At 41.0% G+C, this 24,396-nt stretch overlaps 1 protein-coding gene across 5 annotated transcripts; it reads left to right on the top strand.

The window, feature by feature from the left end:
* The first annotated feature begins 1,343 nt into the window (after window positions 1–1,343).
* On the top strand, window positions 1,344–23,561 carry PRPF3 (pre-mRNA processing factor 3). Of its 5 annotated transcripts, XM_057310304.1 has the most exons (17): window positions 1,344–2,143; window positions 3,314–3,404; window positions 4,614–4,802; window positions 5,791–5,921; window positions 7,901–8,047; window positions 10,535–10,618; window positions 10,782–11,002; window positions 11,691–11,997; window positions 12,651–12,817; window positions 13,573–13,652; window positions 15,933–16,076; window positions 16,758–16,857; window positions 17,031–17,144; window positions 18,183–18,301; window positions 18,585–18,668; window positions 20,524–20,585; window positions 23,203–23,561. In XM_057310304.1, the coding sequence occupies exons 3-17, from the start codon at window positions 4,658–4,660 to the stop codon at window positions 23,347–23,349; spliced, it is 2,052 nt and encodes a 683-aa protein (XP_057166287.1). In that variant the 5' UTR covers window positions 1,344–2,143; window positions 3,314–3,404; window positions 4,614–4,657; the 3' UTR covers window positions 23,350–23,561. The 5 variants fall into 5 exon arrangements, with proteins under 5 accessions (XP_057166287.1, XP_026342492.1, XP_026342489.1 ...); XM_026486704.4 differs by lacking the exon at window positions 3,314–3,404 and having other exon boundaries at window positions 1,747–2,143; XM_026486706.4 differs by lacking the exon at window positions 3,314–3,404 and having other exon boundaries at window positions 2,137–2,266.
* Window positions 23,562–24,396: the final 835 nt, after the last annotated feature.

Below are 24,396 nucleotides of genomic sequence, written 5' to 3'. Positions count from 1 at the left end.
GTTCGGGGAGGTCTTACTCATTCATCATTTGTTGAGCCTTTACTTTATTTGGTACTATCCTAGGTCCTGGAGATACAAAGACAATGTAACACAAAATGCCTTAAGGCATTTCCATTCCTTAGGTGAAAAACAGACTTTACGCTGCTGAAACACAAATATTTATTTATTTAATTGTGCCGGCTGCTTCTGTAGACATTTAGGATATATCAGTGACAATGATTCCTCTCTTTAAGGAGATTATATTCTACCAGAGGGAGTGAAATGATAAGGAATAAACATAAACTAGTACTAGTGTGGTAGGTGATAAGTACTATGGAAAAAGGAAAAAAAAAATCGGGACTCCAGAGTGTCAAACAATCTTCAGAATTGAATAGGGTGATCAGGGAAGGCTTCACTGAGGTCATATTTGAATAAAAATCTGAAGGGGATGGAGGGAGCAAATCCTATATCTGGATTAAGAGCAATCCAGGCAGAAAGCATCAAGTTCGGAGGCCTTGAGGTGAAATTATCCTTGGCATGTTCAAGGAACAAAAGGGATTAGGATTTTGGAGCTGAATGAGTGAGGGGAAGAGTGATGGTAGATAAGATCACAGAGGTAATGGAGTGGGGCATTTTGTAGGGCATCTTACTCAGTGATATGGAATGCCAAGGGATGGTTTTAAGCACGAGGATAATGACCTTTCTGATGTGTTTACATGATCTCTATAGTACTTGCCATTCTAGTACTAGATAATTTGCTTATTACGCTTAGGTAATGAGACTAAGGAGGGGCAGAGTGGACGCAAGAGAGAAAGCAGGAGGCTACTAAAATAACCCAAGCATAAAAATGAGAGTAGTGGAGGTGGTGAGATGCAAATGGGTCTGTATATATTTGAAAGTAGGGCCAATGGAACAGAGGAGTCCAGGAAGATTCCAAGATTATTGGCCTGCTTAACTGTAAGAATACAGGTGCCATTAACTGAGGATGAAGACTGGGAGCTGTTCTTTGGGGGGGGGGGAGGGGTGGAATCAGGAGCTTAGTTTTCATCATATAAATTTGAAATGTCTGTTACACATTTAGATAATTTATTATTATTATTATTATTATTATTTATAATGTAGCTTTATTGAACCCTGAGAGGCACTGTTTTAAGTGCATTGCGCTCATTCTTGTGGTCCTCAGAGCAGCCCTATGAAGTGGATTTTTTTTATAGGTGAGGAAAAAGGGCTTAAGTAACTTGCCTTTTGTCACAGTTAATGAGTGAGAGAGCTAGAATACAAATCTAGGCAGTCTGACTTTAAAGCCCATGGTCTTTTTTTTTTTTTTTTTAATATTTTATTTATTTATTTGACAGCCAGCCAGAGAGAGAGGGAGGGAACACAAGCAGTGGGAGTGGGAGAGGAAGAAGCAGGCTCCCAGTGGAGAAGGGAGCCTGATGCGGGGCTCATCCCAGGACCCTGGGATCACGCCCTGAGCCGAAGGCAGACAGTTACGGACTGAGCCACCCAGGCGCCCCTAAAGCCCATGGTCTTAATCATTAAGCAATATAGATTGTCAGAGGATGCCTGGCACATAGTAGTAGGCAGTCAACAAGTATTACGTCAGTGAACGAATGAAACAATAAATATTAGGCACAGATGGGGGGCTGCTATCTTCAGAGTCCTCCTGTGTTCGTCATTTTTCTTGGTGGTCTCTGGCACCATGCTTAAGTAAGGGAGAAAGATTAAAGAGGGGTGGCTAATGCTAGCGACAAACGATTCTCAGATGATTTAGTTTCTACCAGATAGGCTCGTTTACCCCGAACGCAGAAGCTCCGCTTTTAGCGCATTTATTCGCACTAGGAGTACAGCAAGCAGCCCAATTTCTGCTTCAGGCAACATTAACTGCGCAGTAATCTAGTTAACCAGATTTCGCGGGAGAAACCTAAAGAAGTAGGAACTTTCACGCGCAAACTTTACGGCTCCGGCACGCATGCGCTTCGCCGAGGGGAAAGTGCTTACTACGGCTGCGCGAATCGGTGGCCCGGCCCTTCCCCGTCACATGTCGGGGGACCGCGGCGTGGCGGCGGCTGTGGCGGTAGCGACGGCAGGCCGTAGGGCGATCGGAGGGTTTCCGGTTCCGGTGTAACGTTCGGGCTCCGTCTCAGGGGCTGAAGTTTGTGAGGTGAGTAGTGGCCCCGGGCCCTGGGAGGGTATCCTCCGGTCTGAGCGGCAAGGCCAGGGCTCAGCCCAAGGGGAGGACCGAGGCGGGAACGCTCAGTGGGAAGGAAGCCGAAAGAAGTACAAGGTTCTGAGGGAGAATGGGTTGGAGTGAGATTGTAGGGAGGAAAAGGGCGGGGGCGGGAAGGGGACGGGGTGGGGAGACTAGCTCTAAGATGAGTTTGGGGAGAACGAGGTGGGGTAGGGAGGCGGTCGGAGATAGGGAGAGAGCAAACAGAAGAATGGGGGTTGCAGGGAGGAAACTCGGGTTACAGCAAAGAGCACGGAGTAAGGAAATTCTTCAGAAAATTGGATTCTGCTACCTGCTCATTCAGAGATCCTTCTGCCTTCCTCTTCTTCCACCCCCACCCCACCGCGCCCCGCCCCAGGCAGTTATTGTTGAACATTTGATTAGTGACAAAGCTAGTTACTGTTGGAAACTTTTTTTTTGCTCACTGGCTGTTTAGTGTCCTAGAGTATTGGGTCGAAGTTGAATACATTTGTTAACATGGTACTTGGGCACACTTTTCATCTGATAGAGTGGTACCTCATTTGTTGATTTGGATTTTCAAATTGCTTACACTTTCTATCCCATGATTCAGTTCTAGTGAAATATAAGACCCGTTAAGGCGAGGATTGTCTGTTATGTTCACTGTTGTATGTATCCTCAGCACACAGTACACTACTTGAGACCTAGTAATTATGCAATAAGTATTTATTGAATGATGAAGAATGATTTAGGTATGGGAATTGGCCTCATTTTGTAAGATGAGTAAACTGAGGCACAGAGGAATTACTTGTCCCAAAGCTGGTAAATAGAGTTCAGTGTTCCAAATGTTCAGCATGAGCTCTTTCTTCCCTCTCTTTGGTGCCTGAGTATGCTTTTTTTGAGTAATGCACATTTAATATGTACAAATTTATAGGCTGTACTGCTATCTCATGAGAGGTGAATAGAGCTGCCACAGAATTATTCATACAACATGACCCTGAGTCACAAAATCTTTCACTCCTGTTTTCATGACTTTAATCTGTTAGCTTCCTGTGGTTATACCAAAATTAAATATATTGTTTAGCAACAGGTCTTATAGAAGATAAACCTGCTCAGAAAGTAGAAATTAATCAGACTATCTTTTAGGAGAAAAGATGTCTTAAAACATCTTGAAAGATTGACTCCCAGAGACCCTGATTTATAGCACTGCTGGGAGGAAGTTTGCTTGGAAATTGAGGTCAGTGCTGTTTATTGACTTTAGGGACTTATGGAGAAAATCAGAGAAACAAAATTTTCTCTATGCTCATGAGCTTTTCTATTTAAGTAGGAGAGCAAAATATAAACATGAATAATGTTGAAGAATTATACTAACTTGCATTAAATAACAGATTTGTTGTAGAAGGTCTTTTATGATAGTGTTTTCTCTGCTAAGCTAAAAAGTAGAAGTGTAAAGATGAAAGGGGAGAGAGAGAAAGTACATCCAAAATTAGGGTATTCTTTTCTGAGCTAAGGGATTAGTCTTATGAAGTCAACTGACAGATCCTGTAGAACGTGAGAGAAAATGATCTGGGTACAGAATTTCCACAGGGATGAATATGACTATATAGAAATGGGACAACATTCTTAAGGATTAGGAGCTTTTTTTTTTTTTCAGTTGTTTAAAGTAGGCTCCACACAACATACAATGTGGGGCTTGAACTCAAAACCCTGAGATTGAGTGTTGCATGCTCTACCAACTGAGCCAGCCAGGCGCCCCAGAATTATGAGCTTTTTTTTTCCTTAGCCGGGGGAAGGCCAGTGGGAAAGGGAAAAAAGAGAATCTCAAGCAGGCTCCAAACCCAGGGTGGAGCCTGACGAGGAGCTCAATCCCATAACCCCAAGATCATGACCTGAGCGAAAATCAAGAGCTGGATGCTTGACCGACTAAGCTACCCAGGCACCCTGGATTATGAGCTTTAATATAGGATGACTGATCTGGATAAGCCCTCTTTTTTTTTTTTTTTTATTCATCCTTTAAAAGAAGGGAAACCTACACGTCTCGGCTGGGTTAAGGAATGCCTGCCTGGAAGCAGGAGGAATAGAAAAGCTGGTCTCTGGGTGGACTTTTCAGTCTTGTTTTCAGGTTATATGTTTTCCAGTCCTTGTTATGACAGGATCAAAAAAGAAGGTAGAACTCATTTCTCAGACTAGATTATTCCCAGGGTTTCCTTGTTTATTCCACAGATTTTGCTGATCCACTGATACTTAATGAGTTAGGGTTACAAACAGAATGTGGTTCTTTCTGCTTTGAAATATGGGTTTTAGGGAAAGTATTTGGTTTGAAATGAAGTGCAGGCACTTGCCTGATTGAGAATAAGGGTGAAGATGGCATTCCCGATATACTAAACATTGCCTGGAATGGTCTTTTCCTACCCTCTAAAAGAGGTTTTTCCTGGTTTCTTTTTAGGTGCAGTACTTAATCCATTTGAGCTACCCTCCCTTTCCTGAAGAATGGCACTGTCTAAGAGGGAGCTGGATGAGCTGAAACCATGGATAGAGAAGACAGTGAAGAGGGTGCTGGGCTTCTCAGAGCCCACAGTGGTCACAGCAGCACTGAACTGTGTGGGGAAGGGCATGGACAAGAAGAAGGCAGCTGGTATGTCCTTCGATGAATCTTTGGACTTAACATATAGCCTGATCCCAAACACTGCTTTGAATTTCCCCAAATTCTCTGTTGGGAGTATCTGAAAAGATCAAGCCACATTTTATTTTCTCTTGCATTATAATGGAAATAGGGGAAGTGACTAATTTTGCTTTTTTTCTTATTTTTTATACTACTCATGACTTACTTTTTTTTTTTTTTTTTTTAACGTAACCTCTGTACCCAGCGTGGGGCTTGAACTCATGACCCTGAGATCGAGATGCTTTCTCTACCAAATGAGCCGGCCAGGCACCCCATTTGTGTCCTATTTCGAATCTCAGACTAACTTCCTTTAACCAATGCATTGAATTAGCTAAGTTATATTTACTTAAGGAATATGCTAAAGTAGATAGTATATTCCATTCAGATTGACATCTAAATATATCAGATTTTCTGGGGGAAAAAAAAACATGGAAAAAGTTGAGGAAGGTAGAATTTGCTTATGGTAGTCTCCTAGAGCTTGTTCTTTGGGAAGAGTTAGGGTGATTATTCATCCTAAACTTTGTTTTAAGATTTTATTTAAGAGAGAGCATGAACAAGGGGGAAGGGTAGAGGGAGAGGGAAAAGCAGACTCCCCGCTGAGCAGGGGGCCTTCTGACCCGGAACTCAATCCCAGGACCCTGGGATCATGACCTGAGCCAAAGGCAAGTGCTTAACTAACTGAGCCACCCAAGCACCCTGTTCATCATAAACTTTGATACTCAACCTGAATAGGTTGCTCTGGCTGTGCTACTTCCTACTGCAAAAAATTCTAACAGTACTTTGACCTCAAAAGGTAAGGTCATTCAATGTAAAAGGATTTATGGGAATCCTACAAAGAACTTAGGAAAACATTTCTTTCCCTCCTAGGGATAAAATTTCAGTGTTGGTGTCTATTATATGCCTCGTATTGGACAAGTACTCTTACTTTTTCAACCCTACCACATTTTTTTTTTCCTGTCAGATCATCTGAAACCTTTTCTTGATGATTCTACTCTCCGATTTGTGGACAAACTGTTTGAGGCTGTGGAGGAAGGCCGAAGCTCTAGACATTCCAAGTCTAGCAGTGACAGGAGCAGAAAAAGAGAGCTGAAGGTAGGTTACAGTTAACTATCTGATGAGCTTGGGAGTGTTTTAAATGGTAACAAAGTTGCTGAGCTTACCTGGCTCACACTTTGATATCCACTATTAGAATACATAATATTCAAGAGAGGTACTTAGACATTAAAGGAGAGGAGGTGAACTTGTATTATCACCATCTGTGGTGATGAACTACCTAAGTTCATGGGTTGAAATACTCCAAGGAAACAATTGATAGCTTTGTCCTTTTTCATGTACAGTTAGGAGTTTTTGGTTCTTAGGTTTCCCTATGTCTCCTCCGCCCTCCCCCTTGCTACTACCTATAAATTGATTGCTCTAAGGTTTTATTTGGATTACTTGATAACTAATAGATTGATTCAGAATGTGACTCCACTGCTGTAGACCTCATTGTTGCTCTTTTTAGAGGTTTCTCTGAAATGGACCTGTAGATGGGATACCTAAGAAAAATTATTATTTACTGTGTGTCTTGAGAGCCTACTGTTTGCTGCATAGCATATTGTTGGTCATCGGGCCCCATGAGTGGAGTACTTAAGAGGACCATCATTACTGTCTTACCTCCTTCCCTTTTTATTTGGTAATTGCTGATTCGTTATGCAGTCTTTCAATATTGCGCTTCACGTGGCTGATTTCTCTATCTCTTTTCTGTCTCTTCCATTAAAAAAAGTCTTTTCTGTGACTCCCATCAAACCTTCCAAAGTGCATTTGATACCTCGGCTATCCTATTGCTTTTCCTGAGGCACAGAGAGTGAATAAGCAATGTCTGCTTGGTCCCTGGCCAGGCTCTGGTACCAAGAGAAATAGAGAACCGTGTGCCTTTTGTGTTGAAGGCATTGTAAGGTGTTCAGAGGAATGAGAAATAGTCCTTGCCTGAAAGCAATTTGCAGTTTAAGGTGGGGCACAACAAAATACAGTCACAAATTATAAAATCTAAGTAGCAGTTTCATATACATTTTAGAGTTGACTGTAGAGTCAGACTGATGTTAAATTTGTTGTGTTTAAGGGGGAATGCTTGACCCACAATATACACAGCTCTGTGGAGTGAAGCTAGTGCTGTAACAGGGCATGTGGCTGTGTAAGTGCTGAGGCATGCTGTGAACGAAGTGACTACATTGGGTGGGATTAATCAAAATGGTTTCTTGAAGGAGGTATCTAGATAGCCTTGGGATATGGGTCCCATTTTGGTCCATTCAAGTCCCCACCCCACACAATATATTATGGGAGAGTCCTTTTTCTTGAACTGTAGGAGTTCCAGGAAGCGCTCGCCCCTGGCCGAGGATATGTCCTTGCAAAACACGAGCCCTCCTAGTGAAGAGGGGATGTCACCCAAAGCCTACCACCGGTGTGTACATTTGCTTTTTCCCATTGTCCCTTCCAGTTGGCCACTCTTGGTCCTGTTAAATTCACCTTGCAAATTAGTCAACATATTTGAGTTCCCATTGTTTGATGAGAACAAGTGTTATTGGGGAATACTGAAGAAGAAAGAGAAAACCCCTGTCCTGGAAGAGCTTAGACTCTAGTTGGGAGAAAGTACTAACATTGAAAGACTTAACACTTGGCAAGCAGAATATCAGCAGTGTAATTTTATGTAGTATGAACCCAGGTCTTAAGTGCTAAGAGGATATGAAACAACAGTTTGATCAGAGTGGGATGAGATTATTTATGAGGAAAACTTCCTGGAGGAGGTGAGTTTCAGGCAGGATTTGGAATAAGGGTGTGGATAAGTTGAGGGAAATCATTATAAATGTAGGCAGTAGCATTTGTAAAGACCTTGAGATGGGAACACTTATAAGGACATGGAGATGAAATTTGCTTGACTGGAGTAGGAGAATGATGAAGTTGGGTGAAATGGTCTGTTTGGTGGAGGGTCTAGAGGACTCTGGGAAAAGCCACAAAATGCTGACAGGGACTAGGATGATTCTTCCCTTCTTCCATGGGCAGGGAGACAACTCTTCTTTCGTCTTGGGTTTCCTTAGGAAGTGTTCGGTGATGACTCTGAGATCTCCAAGGAATCATCAGGAGTAAAGAAGCGACGGATACCCCGTTTTGAGGAGGTGGAAGAAGAGCCTGAAGTGATCCCTGGGCCTCCCTCAGAGAGTCCTGGTATGCTAACTAAGCTCCAGGTGAGTAATTAGGAACTGGAAGCAGTGATTTTATGAGTTGAAGAAGCAAGAGATGCGTGGGTCCAGATTTGTTGTGACCTTAATTTGAGTTAGTAGTTAGCATTGGGGAAGGCTATTAAAATTGTATTTAGTGATTATGTGGCAGACAAGGTGTATTACATACATCATTTGCGCAAGTGCGTACCTCATTGGATCATTGAGAAAATTATTGAAATAATCAGAACTTGGCTTGATGGCAGAGGAGAATTTCCAGGTATAATGCAGAGACAAGACCATATAATCCACTAAAAGTAATTTCAAGTTGACTTTGTTGTTTGGAGGGTTTGTGGGGTTTTTTTGTTTTTGTTTTTCATTTAGGTGTTACTATTTAAAGAGAGAGAGCACACACGCAAGCAGGGGAGGAGGGCAGAGGGAGAGAATCCCAAGCAGACTCTGTGATGAGCACAGAGCCCAGCAGAGGGCTCAATCCAAGAGCCAAAACCAAGAGTCAGACGCTTGACTGACTGAGCCACCCAGGTGCCCTGACTTTGTGGTGGTGTTTGTTTTTTTTTTAATAGGAATTATCTGGGGGCGCATGGGTGGCTCAGTCAGTTAAGCGTATGCTTTTGGCTCAGGTCATGATCCTGGGGTCCTGGGATTGAGCTCCATGTCAGGCTCCCTGCTCAGTGGGGTGTCTGCTTCTCCCTCTCCGCCTGCCCCAACTCATGCTCTCTCTCTCACTTGCTTTCTCAGATAAAGTGTCTTTTTAAAAAAACAACAATTTTGTTACCATATAAACAGTAAATATTTCTTGTACCATTTAAAATTTCTTGGAAGGTAAATAGAATATATACATATATGTGTATGGATGGGTAGATGAATTTCTTTCTTTCTTTTTTTTATAAGGTAGGGAGGGGCAGAGGGAGACGGAGAGAGAGACTCTTAAGCAGGCTCCATGCCCAGCGCATAGCCTATCGCGGGGCTCAATCTCATGACCCTGAGATCATGGCCTGAGGTGAAATCAAGAGTTGGACACTAAACCGATTGAGCCACGCCGTTGCCCCTGAATTTGCTTATTTATATCTATATATGGTAGTTCTGCAAGGAAAGAAACTGATACTGATGCTTTATTTAGAATAGGGGTGGAAGAAATTTTAATACGCCCTTTTGTACCTTTTTTTGCATTTTGAATTATGTAAATATATCACCTACTCAAAAAAAATATTAAAAAAGTAAATTTTAAAAGGGCTCCTGGTGAACTCAGTGAGAAGAGCATGGGACTCTTGATCTTGGGGTCGTGAGTGCAAGCCCCACGTTGGGTGTAGAGATTACTTAAATAAATAAAACCTTAAAAATAAATTAAAGATACATTTTAAAAAATATATTGAAGCACCTTGGCAGCAAGGTCTCTTTTGGAAAATTCAAGAAGAGTTACTTGATTGTATTCTCAAAGCTTATTTTCGTATTCTTGAGGACCAAAGAAGGGTTTTACAGAGGCTAGGAAACAGGTCTTTGCTTTGTTGTCTCCAGTTACCCAAAGCAGGCATTCATAAAAAGTATAATTTGGGGTACCTGGATGGCTCAGTCGGAAGAGCATGCAATTCTTGATCTTAGGGTCCTGAGTTCGAATCTCATGTTGGGTATAGAAATTTCAAAAAATAAATAAATATACTTTTAAAAAGTATGTTAATTTGTGTGGATTCTGTTAGGAGTTTTGTTTAAATGCTCATAATAGTCTCGTAATGTAGGTACTATTTTTACCCTTTTTAGACACTTGGAGTTTTAGAGATTAAATACCATGTCCAGGGTCACACAAGCATTAAGCGTCAGAGTTAAAATTCAAGCTCAGGTTTCTCTTAACCTGCGTCTTTATTTTTCTTTTTTTTTTTTTAAGATTTATTTATTTATTTTGAGAGAGAGAGGGGAGAAGCAGTGGGATAGGGAGAGGGAGAATCCCAAGCAGACTCCTTGCTGAGCATGGAGCCCGTCGCAGGGCTCCATCCCACAGAGATCATGACCTAAGCCAAAAAACATGAGTCGGACACTTAACCTGAGTCTTAATTATCAAGTTATGTTACTACCTAACATGCCAATCCTTCAATAGAATGATGGGTTGAAAAGTTTCAGTGCTGAGCTATGTAAGCTTATCTTTACTTTTCTATCCAGTGGTACAGGCAGAATATGATGGGTTCATTCAAAAAATTTTAGTTCTCTAGACCTGAAAGCCTTTACATTTAGGAACCTATATAGGACAAATAAAAAAAGAGATATTGAGGCGCCTGGGTGGCTCAGTCGGTTAAGCGTCTGTCTTCGGCTTCATGATCCCAGGGTCCTGGCATCAAGCCCTGCGGCAAGCTCCCTGCTCAGCAGGGAGCCTTCTTCTCCTTCTCCCTCTGCTGCTCCCCCTGCTTGTGCTCTCTCACTCTCCCACCGTCAAATGAATAAATAAAATCTTTAAAAAAAAAAAAAGATGTTAACAGTTTTTTAACTTTTCCCCATCGAGAACAGATCAAACAGATGATGGAGGCAGCTACACGGCAAATCGAGGAAAGGAAAAAACAGCTGAGCTTCATCAGCCCCCCCACACCTCAGGTATTGTGAAAAGAAGACTCTTTAGCGTAAGAATTTCTTGTCGTCCACTCATTTGAGAGTCTGGAAGGTGACTGCATGTTCCACCCCACAGTCTACCAGTCTGTGTGTGTGACCTGTCTGCCTGTCTAATTCTGATTCTGACTTCTTTTTCTCTGTCTCACAGCCAAAGACTCCTTCTTCCTCCCAACCAGAGCGGCTTCCAATTGGCAACACTATTCAGCCCTCCCAGGCTGCCACTTTCATGAATGATGCCATTGAGAAGGCAAGGAAGGCAGCTGAACTACAAGCCCGCATCCAAGCCCAGCTGGCACTGAAGCCAGGGCTCATTGGCAATGCCAACATGGTGGGCCTGGCCAATCTCCATGCCATGGGCATTGCTCCCCCGTGAGTATCTGTTTCATGGAATCTCTTATTATTTCTGAAGCTGGAGAAGCAATAAGTACCTTTGAAAGTTAAACCAACAACAACAACAACAACAAAACCTTGGAATGTTACCCTCTTCTTCCAAGGAACCTACGTCAGTTCTTAGTTTTATATTTCTTACATACTTAATAAATACCAGTTACCTTCTTTTAGCTTCCGTGTTGCAGAATTTATCTTCTTTTTACAATTGGTAGAACTGAGGTTAAGATTATTCATCTATTGTTGGAGCTAGGACTAGAACCGGGTCCCCTGGTTCCTAACTCAGAGCCAAATCCATTAAATCATAGTGAGTGATTCCAGATCTGAGAGCTCTCTACGCTGCGTAAGGATGATAGACTTTACATTTAGCACTTACAGTTGGTTTGGCATATTATGTCTGACTCAGAAATTCAGGAGTGATATAGGATTGCAAGTTCTTATCAATGTAATATATATATAAACACATTTCATCTGATTGTGTTCTGTACTCAAATATTCAGTTTGATGTTTTCAATCAAGGTGTTACTGCTATTCACTGATGGACTTATGTTCCCTAGAATTGTGTAACCTGTTCCCTTTGTTGGGTTTGATTTGTCTTATTTTCTTTTGTTTTTGTTTGCTTTATTTATTGTCCCACGTGACATTTATTTCTTTGTGGGCTATTTCTCAGGAAGGTGGAGTTAAAAGATCAAACTAAACCTACACCACTGATTCTCGATGAGCAAGGTCGCACTGTAGACGCAACAGGCAAGGAGATTGAGCTGACACACCGCATGCCTACTCTGAAGGCCAATATTCGTGCTGTGAAAAGGGAACAATTCAAACAACAGCTAAAAGAAAAGCCATCAGAAGACATGGAGTCTAATACCTTTTTTGACCCCCGAGTCTCAATTGCCCCTTCCCAGCGCCAGAGACGCACTTTCAAATTCCATGACAAGGGCAAATTTGAGAAGATTGCCCAACGATTACGGACAAAGGTACCTGGTTTAGAATATAACCTAGAACTTCAAAGAAGTTAGGAAGGGAACAAAGGAAATTTAATACAGTCCTAAAATACTATCAATTCAATTCTCTAAGTTTTAGGCAATTAGATACCCAAGTAATAAAGCAATGACTAATTTTTAAAATACTTCACTTATTCCTATAATACTTGATTTTTAGCTGATTTGTCTTAATTACATTCTGCCTATGTGGAAATAAAACTGAGTTTGAAAATTCACATACAAACAGTGAAAGGAAACAATTCAGAACACTTGACTGAGGAAAGCTAGCCTGGTGTTATTTACTGCAGATAAATTAACTCCACACGTGGAGAGTTGAATTGACTGTATATTCAGTGAGTTTTGCTCTTGTTTTCATCCTCTAAGAATGGTGTTTTCATAAAATTCCATTTCTGCATATTTGCTGTGGGCACACACTGTGGGGTGAAGGGTGGTGATGAGAGTAGTTGTATGTAAGTCAGCTAGGGATAAAAAAGGTAGAAGGTTCTTTTCTTTTAAGCTTTCAGAAATTATGAACTCTTTGCATTAGGCATAAAGAATTCAACAAGAGAGTGCTTTAAAATTGGGGTTCTGTCATGTCCCTGTTTGCTGTGACTCCAATTTCACGTCTTGCTTTATCTTGTCTTTAGGCTCAACTGGAGAAGCTGCAGGCAGAGATCTCACAGGCAGCTCGAAAAACAGGCATCCATACTTCAACTAGGCTGGCCCTCATTGCTCCTAAAAAAGAGTTAAAGGAAGGAGACATCCCTGAAATTGAGTGGTGGGACTCTTACATCATCCCCAATGGCTTTGACCTGTGAGTCTGTTCGTTAATACCTTTTAATAAGGCTAGAGTTTTATTGGGAGAGATGATGCTCATGCATTAAGCAAAATTTAAAATCCTGGGGAAATAAGTAACTGCACAGAGACTCACATATTCATGAAGAATATGTTGTATAGAATGTTTTCGTTTTGGGGGTTAACGTAGGAAGAAACAGACACACATAATCTAAAAGAGAAACGATGTAAATTTTATATTTGCTTTTGTTATACATAGTTTTCTTAATTACATTTTTCTGCTACTTATAATAGGTTTTTATATTTCTTAAAGATCCAGTCCTAGAATAGAGGAAGGATTCTTAATTGATGGGGAGAGAATGGTAAATAAAGCATTTATGAAACATTCGGAGAGCTTTAATTATATCCGTTCTGTAATTCTGATACATGGCTCTGGGAGACTGTGTTTCAGCCTTTCCCCTTACCCTTCCTTTTGTCAACCACTGTCGCAGGGAGTTATTGTTACTAGTGAGAGAGTGTGACATCCATCAGGGATGTTAGGGTAAGAAAAAGGTTGAATGATTAGTGGGGAGAGTATGTCCAACCTTAGTGGGAGCCAGTTTTCTCATCTTGAAAATCCTGTGTAATATGATTAGATGTTGTAGATATACAAACACTAAAAAGTGCTAGAACACATTATGGTGAGTGCACTTTTTCATTGTGTTTCTGAGACTCTCTCTCTCTCGGAATTGTTTCTACTCACATATCCTGTTTTCCTTCTTCCTCCAATTTTAGTACAGAGGAAAATCCCAAGAGAGAAGATTATTTTGGAATCACAAATCTTGTTGAACATCCAGCCCAACTCAACCCCCCAGGTAATGTATAGATTACTCAACTAAGGCTCTAAGAAGTATTATCCAATAGAACTTCATGTGATAATGAAAACGTTCTCTACTCGTGCTGACCATACGGTACCTACTATCCACTTGTGACTATTGAGCACTTGAAAATTGAGGTGCACTAATACCACTGAAAGACTGCATTTTTAATTATCTTCAATTTTAATTAATTTCAATTTAAATAGAGTATATGCGGGGCGCCTGGGTGACCCAGTTGGTTAACATCTGACTCTTGATTTCAGCTCAGGTCATGATCTCGGGGTCGTGGGATCGAGCTCTGTCAGGCTCTGTGCTGGGTGTGGAGCCTGCTTAAGATTCTCTCTCTCCCTCTGCTGCTGCTCCTCGTGTGCAGGCGCGCTCTTTCTCTCTCCTTATAAATAAATAAATCTTTAAAAGAGGATGGATAGGGGCTCCTGGGTGGCGCAGCGGTTAAGCATCTGCCTTCAGCTCAGGGCGTGATCCCGGCGTTCTGGGATCGAGCCCCACATCAGGCTCCTCCGCTATGAGCCTGCTTCTCCCTCTCCCACTCCCCCTGCTTGTGTTCCCTCTCTCGCTGGCTGTCTCTATCTCTGTCGAATAAATAAATAAAATCTTTAAAAAAAATAAAAAAATAAAAAAAAATAAAAGAGGATGGATAGATAGGTAGTGTATGTATGTGGCTGCTGGCTGCAGTATTGGACAGTGCCGCTCTAGGGCATTGAGGCCTACTCCAGAGATGGTTTCACTGATGTATACAACAAGGTGGGTTTTAAAGTCATTCTTGGGATGCCTGAGTGGCTCAGTCAGTTAAGCGTCTGACTCTTGATCTCTGTTCAGGTCTTGATCTCAGGGTTGTGGGCTTAAGCCCTATGTTGGGCTCCACACTGGGCACGGAACCTACTTTAAAAAAATAAAAAATAAAAAGCATGCATATCTTTGACTCCCAACTCCTCTTGTAGACCATTACTAAATACCTGCCATTCTTCAGTCTTCTTTGTCTTTACCCTTTCTATCATTTTTGTGGCAAAAGCCTGTTGGCTTAATCAAAAGAGATAGGTTTTAGTTATGGCTGTGTTTTTAACTAGCCGAATCCCTTGGGTAAATCACTTAGAACACACAACTTTCTCACATGTAGAGATAATATTAGCTGTTACATCTTCTTAAAAGCATGCAGATCAGGGGCGCCTGGGTGGCTCAGTCGTTGGGCGTCTGCCTTGGGCTCAGGGCGTGATCCTAGGGTCCTGGGATCAAGCCCCACATCAGGCTCCTCCACTAGGAGCCTGCTTCTTCCTCTCCCACTCCCCCTGCTTGTGTTCTCTCACTGGTTGTCTCTCTCTCCGTCAAATAAATAAATAAAATCTTAAAAAAAAAAAAGCATGCAGATCATAAAAGATTTTAACACTTTCATCAGATTTGGGATGAATAGAGGAGATAATACCTCAATTAGTAAATTTGGAAAAATAGATTGAGACCTTAAGGTAATACAGTGTATGATAATCGTTGACTATTACTTAATCAGAGTCTACTTAGATGTCATCAGTATGGAGGATCATTAGAAGAACATAAGGGATTTTGTTTGCTTTTAAAATTGAGAGGCACCTGGGTGGCTCAGTTGAGCATCTGACTCTTGGTTTCACCTCAGGTTATGATCTCAGAGTCATGAGATCAAGGGGAACCCCACATCAGGCTCCACGCTCAGTGGGGAGTCTGCTTGAGATTCTCTCCCTTTCCCCACTTCCATGTGGCACACTTTCTCTATAAAATAAATCATCAAAAAATAATAAAAAGTTGAGGGGGCGCCTGCCTGGCTCAAGTCAGAAGAGCATGTGACTCTTGATCTCAGGGTCATGAGTTTGAGCCCCACTTTGGATGTAGACATTGCTTAAGTAACCTTTAAAAATAATAATAAGTAAAATTAAATAAAAAGTTGAGTAAACCTGCTCTGGGAGTCTGGAGGATTTTCCCCAATCCCTAGAACTCTAAAATTATAAATTTCATCATCTTGGCCCCACCTACCCCAAATCCTCATATAATACAACTGGAGCAGCTCTCATTTTGTTTTCTGTATTTGCCACTTTTCAGTTAAAGGGTTCAACTTCAAGAAAAAACAAGTTAGAACACTCTCATGAAAGATAATGCTTTTTAAAAATGTAACATACTACCATTATTACAACCTAAAAATAGTAACAATTCAAGTTTCTGTTAATGTGATTGATATTCACCTACATTCCTCTAATAGGCTTAATGCTTGTGTACTTTCATTTCTCTACCTGGCAGTTGACAATGACACACCAGTTACTCTGGGGGTATATCTTACCAAGAAGGAACAGAAGAAACTTCGAAGGCAAACAAGGAGGGAAGCACAGAAGGAACTACAAGAGAAAGTCAGGCTGGGCCTGATGCCTCCTCCAGAACCCAAAGGTACATATCTTAGAGGCAGGGAAGAAAGCGTGGTGCATTTGTTTATCTCTAATTCTAGAGGAACTTTCGCATGCCCCTATATTTGGGTGCTTTCCATTTCTGAATCATTCATTGATTTTTTTTTCCTTCCTTTTCTTACATTTTCTATAATCTTAAGACAGGTCAACATATTCACTGTAGAGGTCATTTAAGGCTTATTTTTAAGTATAAAAATATATAACAGTGTGATCTTCCTGGAAGAATAATGGTCTTGAAATTCATGAAGATAGTAGCTGCGGTGTGTGCATAAAGTTGTTTTATACTTAATATTTGAAAAATGAAAATACTGTTAAAAGGGACCTTCATTCCTGTAGTTCCCATTATCATTCAGTAATATTTTAAGTGAGCATTGTTATATGTAGGATCTTTCACTAAATGCTTTGATCAGAGTGAAAAATACCAAAGAAATTAAGTTCCTTATCTTTCATAAATTTTCAAGCAGTGTAGGTAAACATAGACCAACTATTTAGATTGTGTGTCCTTCTACAATTGCTGAGTTAACTGGATGGACTTTTCAAGGTAGGGTTTGTGGAGGAAACGAGCTTTGAGCGGAGATTTGAAATAGGTAAACCGTATGAATTCAGAAGAGATAACAGGTTATCCCAGCTGGAGAATTGTTTTCTATCCTCTCTCCATGTGCAGTGAGAATTTCAAATTTGATGCGAGTATTAGGAACAGAAGCTGTTCAAGACCCCACGAAGGTAGAAGCCCATGTCAGAGCTCAGATGGCAAAAAGACAGAAGTAAGTGCCATGGGATTGGGTGGAAACCCAGGGCAAGTACCTTTCCCAGACTCTTCTGGGGGGATCCATATTTGGAGGGAGGGGAGAGTCCTCTGTTGCTCTCTCTTTCCCTCAGCTTTGCCTCTGATCTTCAATGCCTTTCTCACTTGTGGATGTCCTTCCTGTCACGACAGAGCGCATGAAGAGGCCAACGCTGCCCGAAAACTTACAGCAGAACAGAGAAAGGTCAAGAAAATTAAAAAGCTTAAAGAAGACATTTCACAGGGGGTACACATATCTGTATATAGGTAGGTGTCCAATCTGGGCTAGCCTTTGCCTTAGAAATATCAAAAATTTTCCAAGTGCTTGAGGCAGAATCAGTGTGGTGTAAAGCATACCCAACACCAGTCCCCACTCTCTTCTATGACCCCAGCATGAATCAGGAGCTAGTAAATCTTTTATAATGAGGCAGGTTTAAAGACTTACTTTTCTATCTCTGAGGCTTTTCAATGAACCAGTACTAGTTCTGAAGAATGAATGAATGAATATACCTGTTGAGACCAACCTATGAACTAAGGATCATTCATCCTTTGTGAAATATAAAATAACCTATTTCTCCAGGAAGCATTAAAAGTTCTTTGTTCAGAAACTATATTCTTATCCTCACTTTTTGCAGTAATCCTTTTATTTCCACTCCGAAGTACATTTTTTACATTGTAAATATTTTCTGTATTACTGTTGATTCAACATTTTTATTCTTTTATGTTGAGTGCATGTGTACCTTCCATTTTTTAAAATGCGCTCCTTTTTAATAACTAGCTCTTTATTATGAAAGTGGTACATTATTGTAAAAGTAGTGAAAGCTCATTAAAAAATTCTTTTAATCTAATACTACAGAAAGCCCTTACTGAATGTCCCCTTCCTACTCTCTGATCCCTAAGTGTGACTAACAGTTTTTTGTGTAGCCTTCTAGAAATTTTCCTTGCGTAGCATTCTATTTTACGTCATAAGCATCTAGGAGACAAAGAATTTGATCTTTATACTGTCAAAAACAATTAGCTTACACATATTTTTAGATGATGGTAAATACCTCTCCTTTCTTAGAGTTAATTTGGATTACCTGCTGTTTGTTGTAGGGTGTACAGTACTAGGCTTTGAAGTATAAGACAGTGGAATTACTGCGAGATTCATTGATTCTATCTTTCAAGCATTAGCGTACTTGCTTACTTCAAAGGCCTTTATTTTTAGAGAGAAAACCATTTTGGATCCATCTGTTTATTTGCCATTCCATTCAGGCAGCTACTGATGCTGAAACAAAAGCCATAACTAAACTTTCCCTTCTCCAGAGTTCGAAATTTGAGCAACCCAGCCAAGAAGTTCAAGATTGAGGCCAATGCTGGGCAGCTGTACCTGACAGGGGTGGTGGTACTGCACAAGGATGTCAACGTGGTAGTAGTGGAAGGGGGTGAGTCTGAAAAAACTGAGGGAGACCGTCCCCACGCAACCCTCGGCCTTGAAGTGATTAGAATGGTGGGGAGAAAGGAGGAAAATAGAGTTCTAGAGCCACACCTGGGTATAATATCCTGGGCTTCTGTTTCGGTGTTTATTGGAGTAGAAGGACCTAAGATGTGGTTCCTGGGATTCTTCAACTACCGCATTAAGGTCTGAGTAACAAATGATCTCAGAGGTTCTTTCTACTTCATCATCTTCCACAATTCTGGCAAAATTCTCCTTCTCTCTGTTTCCAGGCCCCAAGGCCCAGAAGAAGTTTAAGCGTCTTATGCTGCATCGGATAAAATGGGATGAACAGACATCTAACACAAAGGGAGATGGTGAATGGGGGTTAGAGGGAATTTAGTGGGAGGTGGGGATGGTACTCTGTCCATTCATCTATTCCCTCCCAGTGACACTTGCTCACACTTGATAATGTTGAGGAATTTTATTTTTACATATTTTTAAGATTTTATTTATTTATTTGTTTGAAAGAGAGAGCTAGTGAGAGGCAGAGGGAGAAGTAGACCCCCACTGAGCAGGGAGCCCAATGGGGGGCTTGATCCCAGGACCCTGAGATCATGACCTGAGCCAAAGGCAGACGCTTAACCAACTGAGCCACCCCGGTGCCCCTGTTCAGGAATTTTATAAATTTTAGTCATTTGGACTTTAGTATTTATTGTGTGATGATATGTGTGTTAGTTATTTTTCTGCTTGACCTTTAAGGCCTTTCTACCAGCTGGTTTCCCTGTCTGCCTGGTCACTGGTTATGAGAGTGTATTTAGTTTGTGAAAATTCAGCAAGCTGTGAATGCTTTTTTTTTTTTTAAAGATTTTATTTATTTATTTGATGGAAACAGAGCATAAGCAGGGGGAATGGCGAGCAGAGAAAGAAGCAGGCTCCCTGCTAAGCAGGGAGCCTGATGTGGGGCTTGATGTCAGGACCCTGAGATCATGACCCAAACCGAAAGCAGACGCTTCACCACCTGAACTACACAGGTGACATAAGCTATGCACTTACGTGTGCATTGTCTGAGTATTTTTTGAAAAAAGCTTTTTAAAGGGTTGAAGGCAAAAAATATATATATACTTTTATTCTTTTGCCCAACTTTATATATGTGTAAAATATAAAATTACATGTATATATTTGATACCTTCCTGTCGTCATTTTTCTATCAATATTCATTCTTCCCTTCTTTATTTTATTTTATTTATTTATTTATTTTTTTAAAGATTTTATTTATTTGACAGAGACAGAGACAGCCAGCGAGAGAGGGAACACAAGCAGGGGGAGTGGGAGGGGAAGAAGCAGGCTCATAGCAGAGGAGCCTGACGTGGGGCTCGATCCCACAACGCCGGGATCACGCCCTGAGCCAAAAGCAGACGCTCAACCGCTGTGCCACCCAGGCGCCCCATTCTTCCCTTCTTTAAAGACCTGGGTTGGCATTTAACATGCATAGAGAGCCTTACTTTCTTAATTTTACCTAACTTTGGCCCTCTTAAATTTTAAAGTATTTTCGTGCCCTACTTACTTAAGGTACACTTTTTACTACAACTGACCTATATTTTCTTTTGTTTTGCAAGATTTCTAAGATATTTTCACTTAGTTTATCTGCCCTCTTTCTCCACTAGATTAAAAATTCCTTGATAAGGGACTCTTTATGTTAGCATCTGAAGCTTGGCTCTCAGAGTGCTTAGGACAAGTTTTGTTTGTTTGTTTTGAAGATTTTATTTATTTATTTGACACAGAGCACAAGCATGGAGAGCAGCAGGGAGAGGGAGAAGCAGGCTCCCACTGAGCAGAGAGCCCGATGTGGGGCTTAATCCCAGGACCCTGGGATCATGACCTGAGCTGAGGGCAGACACTTAACCAACTGAGCCACCCTGGCGCCCCTTAGGACAAGTTTTTATTTTTGATTGCTTGTCTTTTATTTATCCCCTTATTCCCAGTACCTGAGGCAGCTCTTGATATATGGTAGGTGCTCAGTAAATGTTGAATTAATTAATATCTCCGCCTATTTGGAGCTTTCAGTCTAATTTGGGGAAAATAAAAATAACAAAAGACATTTGACCCTGATACATGGCAAAGGGGGGATGATATTTAAAAGAATTGGGGTAGACTTGAGTACTCTTTGTTTAGAACCTAGATCTTGGTCTCTATGTCTAGAGCAAGATTTAGCTATATTGTCTTTTCCAGATGATGAGGAATCTGATGAGGAAGCTGTGAAGAAAACCAACAAATGTGTACTAGTCTGGGAGGTAGGTGATCTTCTGTTAAACACTGAAGCAGAACTGTAGCTAATTCCTGGTGGTTTTTACCATTCTAGTGGAGCGGTAGAGTGGTAAAACTAAGCAATGACTGATTCCTTAAGTAATTCATGTTTCTTTTCAGAATTCATTGGTAAATGTTTGACAGCAGATTCTTCCTGCTTATATTTTAGTCAAATTGATGAGTATATAGTATATGCCACCTGGGGAGAGTATGCAAAACTGGTGGCAAGAATACAAATTCTCGACTAAGTCATTTATTTCACAGTCATGCATATGAGATGTGGAAAGAGAAGAATGAATCATTGTGGGATTTTTTTAGTCTGGATATAATGAAAGAAGTACTAGACTTAAGAATATAAAGTTGGGAGTCTGGGCAGTACCACTCACCAGCTGTTCAACTGGGTGTCAAGACACTTTAACATCAATTACTGTCGGTTTGTCTACAAAATGTGGATATTATTTTCCCTTTCTATTTGTCAGTCTTTTTCTGAGCAGAAGTAGATTACTATATGATAGTGCTCTGTAAAATGGAGCTTGTTTATGGTTATACAGCTCCCTCGCCCCTGAAATCTTAGTGAACCAGTATTCATTCTGAAAAATGAATTAATAAATATGCTTATTCAGGCCAAGAATTGAATTAAGGATTGTTCATTGTTTGTGAAGCATAAAATACCATCCTGTTTTTCCAGCAAGCATTAAAAATTTCTTTCTTGAATAATTATATCTTTATCCTGATGTATTGCAGGAATCCTTTCTTTCCCACTCCAAGATACATTTTTTACATTGTAAATATTTTCTACCTTTGTGTTGATTTAATGTTTTAATTTTTTCTTTTATGTTGAGTACATGTATATCTTTTATTTTTTAAATGTACTCATGCTTAGTAACTAGTTCTTTATTACAAAAGTATTATTTCAAAAGTGGTAAATGCTTATTAAAATAATTCTAATAACACAGAAGAACACTTACTGAAATGGTCCCCTTCTAATTCTCTGATTCTTTAAGACCACTCTTTATAGGCAATTGTTAATGTTCTTCATGTATCCTTTTGTCTTATCCTAGACTCCTCCAATTTATGCATACAAATTAGACCATAATAACCATGATACCCCACCTGCATATTTAAGATCCCAACCCCTTCATCTTTTCCAATTTCTCTCCATTTATCTCTGAGAGTCCACAGGAATTGTATCTCAGGTTCAGGAACAAGCCAGGTTCTACTCTAGCTTCTTATTGGAATTTTATCCCTGAAAGTCTCTGGAGATAGCACTTTATGACTGCTATTGCTGCTGGTGCCTTTGGCAAGATTGTGATTACACCCAGTACTGTATGTTTTTCTATTGTAGTTCTCTTTGGGTACCCCCCGCCCCTCGCTGTTCCTGTTCCCCTCTTCCCCTTGCCCTCATATTGTTCTTGGCCAGTGGGCCCCAAAGCCTCCTGCTTGTATACAGAGTCTCACTGAGTCTCAGTGGAAAGAGTCCTTTCAGCCTTTGGTTCTCTCTTTAAAGGCCCAAATCTAGTCCTCGAGGCCTGGTGGGTAAGTAGTTCATTCCATCTCACCCTCCATAGTCCTTCCTGACTTGCTCTTTCACCCAGGTATCAGAGCACAGAATTCCTCATCCTCCATTCAGTCAAAACAACTAAAACCTTTGGGGCGCCTGGGTGGCTCAGTCAGTTAAGCATCTGCCTTCGGCTCAGGTCATGATCCCAGGCTCCTGGGATCGAGCCCCGCATTAGGCTCCCTGCTCGGCGGGGAGCCTGCTTCTTCCTCTCCCTCTGCCTGCTGCTCCCCCTACTTGTGCTCGCTCGCTCTCTGTCAAATAAATAAATATCTTAAAAAAAAAAATTGAAACCTTTATGCCTATAAATTCATGAAGACTCACACAAATATCGAAGGGAATGGAGGTTAGAATATTTTACCATAAAACAGTGCTCAACTGGGCACATTGCTACACAAATGTTACTAGGTTTTAAAGATTCATTTATTTAAGGGGTGCCTGGTTGGCTCAGTCGGTTGTGTCTACCTTTGGCTCAGGTCATGATCTCATGGTCTTGGGATCAAGCCTCCGTGGGGCTCCCTGCTCAGCAGAGAGTCTGCTTCTCTCTCCCTCTGCCCCTCCACCTCACTTGTGCACACACAATGGCCCTGCTTCTTTCTCAAATAAAGTCTTTTAAAATAAATAAAAATTTTATTCATTTGAGAGAGAGTGTGTGTGTGTGTGCATGTGCACATGGGGAGGGGGAGAGGGAGAGGGAGAGAATCTTAAGCAGACTTCCTGCTGAGCACAGAGCCTGACACGGGGCTTGATCTCACAACCCTGAGATCATGACCTGAGCCGAAATCAAGAGTCGGATGCTTAACTGACAGAGCCACCCAGGTGCCTCAAAATTGTTATTAGGTTTTAGGAAAGAGTATTATATCTGATTTAAATTAGAAATTGCAGTGTTTTGGGGCACCTGGCTGACTCAGTTGGTGGCGCCTACAACTCGATCTCGGGGTTGTAGGTTGAAGCCCCACGCTGGGTGTAGAGATTACTTAGAAAAACAAATAAAATCTTTAAAAAAAATTGCAGGGTTCTTATTACAGATTTTTTCTCTTTCCCAGGGTACAGCCAAAGACCGGAGCTTTGGGGAGATGAAGTTCAAACAGTGCCCTACAGAGAACATGGCTCGAGAGCACTTCAAAAAGCATGGGGCTGAACACTACTGGGACCTTGCGCTGAGTGAATCTGTGTTGGAGTCCACCGACTGAAACTACTGCAAGCCCTTGCCTCTCCCCTCCTGCCTTTGTCTCTTCAGTCCTCTTATTTTACTTCCCAACCCAGTCCCACTTGTGTGTGTGATCTCAGAACTGTGCCAAGCTGACATTGGGACAAAGGGAAAACACCTTAGTCCCTTCCCCAGTCAGCCTGGTGCTGCCCTTTATTCCCCATATGTGCATATGATTAAAGAGTTATTTTTAAAGTTGGTATGATATTTTTCACACACTTATAGGTATTGGAGTTTGGGTCTTCAGGTGATCTTTTCTCCCAACTTCTAGCAATTGCTGTGGAAAAAGAAAATTTTGTCATTGATATCTGTGTATATATGAATGGATGAATGGATGAACGGATGGATATGTATTTTTCATGTCTGATGGACATTTCTCACGTCATCTTGGAGCAAGAGTGATAAATACTGTTTTCCTGGAGCAGAGTAAAGCAGGAGGTGTTAAGTGGGTAAAAGGATGGAACAAATGAGTGTCTTACCTGTTAACCTTCAGTAGAGTCACAAGGCAGATAACCTCTGGTCTTGGCTATGGTCTTAATAGGAAGTCATTGCCCCAAACAGGTGCTTATATGAGAATGTGTGTTGTGGGTCAAGTGGACACAGGGAGAGTCCCAAGGAGAATGTTACGGGTCCGTTTGTAAAATGGAATAGGATTCGGGAATTTAGCCTATTTCCTCTCTTTACTAATTAAAAAAAAAAAACGAAAATCTTTTTCTAAAAGACAATGTGTAGTTACTTTTTTCATTTCCAAAGAATCTGACTACATGTAGTTCTGTTTAAGAATGTAATGTCTCTGGTTTGATTTTAGGAGTATTTAGGTCAGCATAAGTATCCATTGAAGTCTAAAATTCTTACCATACCTACACTTTCATTTCATGTTGCCTGTTGAGGACATACTGGGAATGGATTGAACACAGGAGCTGTTAGAACTCCCATAACTTCCTCCAGTTGGAGTTTACCAAGAAGTCTTGGAAAATGGGTACTTGATCAGAAGTTAAAACATTCTTTATTATAAAATTTTTTTAAGTTT

The sequence above is a fragment of the Ursus arctos genome, unplaced genomic scaffold (genome assembly GCF_023065955.2).
Source record: "Ursus arctos isolate Adak ecotype North America unplaced genomic scaffold, UrsArc2.0 scaffold_12, whole genome shotgun sequence".
NCBI classification, from domain to species: domain Eukaryota; kingdom Metazoa; phylum Chordata; class Mammalia; order Carnivora; family Ursidae; genus Ursus; species Ursus arctos.
This window is presented reverse-complemented; position numbering and strand designations above follow the sequence as displayed.

Excerpts from the sequence above, each read along its gene's own strand:
- PRPF3 (XM_057310304.1), top strand. The coding sequence starts at position 4,658 with ATGGCACTGTCTAAGAGGGAGCTGGATGAGCTGAAACCATGGATAGAG. Across the intron at positions 16,077-16,757 it reads GCCTCCTCCAGAACCCAAAG|TGAGAATTTCAAATTTGATG; the intron begins GTACATATCTTA and ends CTCCATGTGCAG. Across the intron at positions 17,145-18,182 it reads GTACACATATCTGTATATAG|AGTTCGAAATTTGAGCAACC; the intron begins GTAGGTGTCCAA and ends TCCCTTCTCCAG.